Consider the following 2,537-nt stretch of genomic DNA (forward strand, 5'->3'; position numbering starts at 1 on the left):
TTTTTGGTAAGACAACGCTCGCTTTTGGTGAAAAACACATTTGTCATCTGGCCACATTTGTTCACACCCGTCGACACGGGATTATTTTTATTTCGACGTCTACTCCTGTACGTTTTTGCCGTTGTTTTTGCTGTGTTGTTGGTGGTGGTTGTGTGCTCGCTTCAGCAGTTTTTATAATTCCCTGTCACGTTTCTTTACTTCACTTGTTTTATTTAATTGTTCGAGCGCCTTTACCGTATTTTTTTACTAAATTGAAATCAGTATGGAACGGCGCACCAAGGTGAACTTCACCGACGAAGAACGCGGTGTCCTCACGGACCTTATCAGCAAATACCGTGCGGTACTGGAGAACAAAAAGACGGACGCTGTGTCGCTTCACAAAAAGCAGAAAACATGGGAGCAGCTCGCGATTGATTTCAACAGTCGACAAAATGTGAATCCCCGTACGGCGAAGCAGCTAAAGAAGTGCTGGGATAATTTAAAAGAAAAGTGGCGCTGTGCCAAGGCCGACGACACGCGCGAAGTGTTCAAGACAGGTGAGTTGCTATTTCATTTTCCTCTAGTGTGTCTCGTATAAGAAAAAAAGTAGTCCATCAGATCTAGAAGAACTGGAGCCCTGCCTATTGTTGCAAATGAACGCGCACTAAATTATCCTTTCATGTATGTTTTATGTGCTGAGCATGAACGTCTAGATCTCATGTTATATGTGGGTGCTTGCCACCTGCTGTAATAAGAAAGTTCAGCCTTATATTTTGAAGTGTTACCAGGTCTTGCCCTTGCACATTTTGACTGATGCATCCGTCTGTTGAGACTTAATCAGAAAGAGTAGTTTCAGTGCACACAGTAAATAATTAAATTGACAAATTGAATAGCACCCACTAAAATATTTTGCAACAGACTTACATGACTGGCATGAGGTTTATTATAGTAAAGTATCAGTTGCTTCGAGTCACTGTGACACAATCTATGTAGGCTTCAAGAGAGAGTTCACTGTTTAGCCAAGTGGAGTCGAGTAACGTTGTAGCATTACCATGTAGCCTTGTTAGTGTGTTGGAATACTAGCACAAAGAAAAACATTGCAGCACATGCAGGACATGTACAATACCTCTGTTTGCAATAGTAGGAAAAGTTATGAATGGCACTTGCCCTGCAACATACGCATGTTTCTGGCATCATCAAAACAGCGTAGCAACTGCTAACGTAGGACGAGAGGTGCAGCTATCACGATGTTTCATAAACTTATTTTGCTCTTCATAAGGAGGTGGCACGCCTGCTGAAAGCTCCATGAATCAGGAACTGCAGAGGGTTGGAGCGGTCGCATCACACATGGCCACGTGGCTCACGAATCCCTTTGACAGTGACCGTGCTGGCCATGTGACACCTGTCACCCCGTACACGCCAGCTGTGGCAGCCCTACTGACAGCGTCTCAGCCAGGGCAGAGCATGGAAGGCGACGGCAAGTATTATTAAATGTTAGATGTCGACTGATAATTTGGGCAGTCGCATATGTTGCAGAAAGACGAGTTGAGACACCATAAGTGGGCACTTTATTCCCCATTTAACAAAGCAGTATTCAAAGAAACTGTAAGCTACATTGTAACACCACAATGCTGAAACAATGTGCAAAGCAGGAGTAACACAAGAACAAAAAGGGAGGACACGACACTTGTGTCCTCCCATTTCGTCCTTCTGTTACTTTGCACTAAATATCGTTCATGTCTCAGCAACGAACCGAACTTCCCCCTTGTACCATAACGATACATTATTGCTATTTTGTATTTCGATGAAACATGCAGTCAAAACAGGAAGTTTTTTTTTTAATTTGGTGTCATTACAACAATAGCACACTACTTATTTCTCTGTGGCATCGTGTTTACATGGCTAATCATAGTAACACTAGCAGATGCAATACTCATGGATGTATTTGTGTGACCTTGAAGGCTTACAAAAGTTTCCAAGTGTTTGCACCATCATCTATGACAAAGCACAAATTCATAGTATAGAATGATTTTCAAACATTAACAGAAATGAGCAGCGTGAGTGTGTGTGGTTTGTCTATCATATACATATGTGCAACATGAAGTCATCTGCACTCAGAGCTAATACCACAGCCAAGGCTGAAACGGTTGCTTTGCCGAACATCCACCAGACAGTGAAATTAGTGCTCGTATCTTGACATGACGCAGACATCCTGGTCTGGTACTACTCATCACCTTGGCCAGTATGCGTTTGTCAACCTGCTTCGTGGTACTCAAACAGGGACATGCCATATTGCTGCTCGCTTGAGATCCTATGTTGTGTAATGTTCTTTATGTGCACAGTACAGTGCATTGTGTAAAAACGCTTGTGTATTTTTTTTAAAAAGGTGAAAATGTGGCGTGTATGAACGCATTGTTGTCGTAAAGGCGACTTGCAAGAAGGGCAAGCACTGTGAAATTGGCATAACGGTATTTCTGTAATTGTAACACCATTGCAGCTGCCGACACAGACAACACTGACCTCTTGCAATGGGATCTTGGTCCAACTAAAACCGAAGA

At 42.8% G+C, this 2,537-nt stretch overlaps 1 protein-coding gene across 1 annotated transcript; it reads left to right on the plus strand.

Moving 5' to 3' along the window:
• Positions 1–262: 262 nt before the first annotated feature.
• On the plus strand, positions 263–1,470 carry LOC119391571 (myb/SANT-like DNA-binding domain-containing protein 3). The gene is made up of 2 exons (XM_037659247.1): positions 263–536; positions 1,259–1,470. Exons 1-2 carry the CDS (start codon positions 263–265, stop codon positions 1,468–1,470), a joined length of 486 nt encoding a protein of 161 aa, XP_037515175.1.
• The last annotated feature ends 1,067 nt before the right edge of the window (positions 1,471–2,537 follow it).

Source organism: Rhipicephalus sanguineus, chromosome 4, assembly GCF_013339695.2.
Source record: "Rhipicephalus sanguineus isolate Rsan-2018 chromosome 4, BIME_Rsan_1.4, whole genome shotgun sequence".
Taxonomy (NCBI): Eukaryota; Metazoa; Arthropoda; class Arachnida; order Ixodida; family Ixodidae; genus Rhipicephalus; species Rhipicephalus sanguineus.

Bases quoted from the DNA above. Each gene is read 5' to 3' on its own strand.
- LOC119391571 (XM_037659247.1), top strand. From the start codon at position 263: ATGGAACGGCGCACCAAGGTGAACTTCACCGACGAAGAACGCGGTGTC. The intron at 537-1,258 runs GTGAGTTGCTAT...GCTCTTCATAAG, and splicing joins GCGCGAAGTGTTCAAGACAG to GAGGTGGCACGCCTGCTGAA.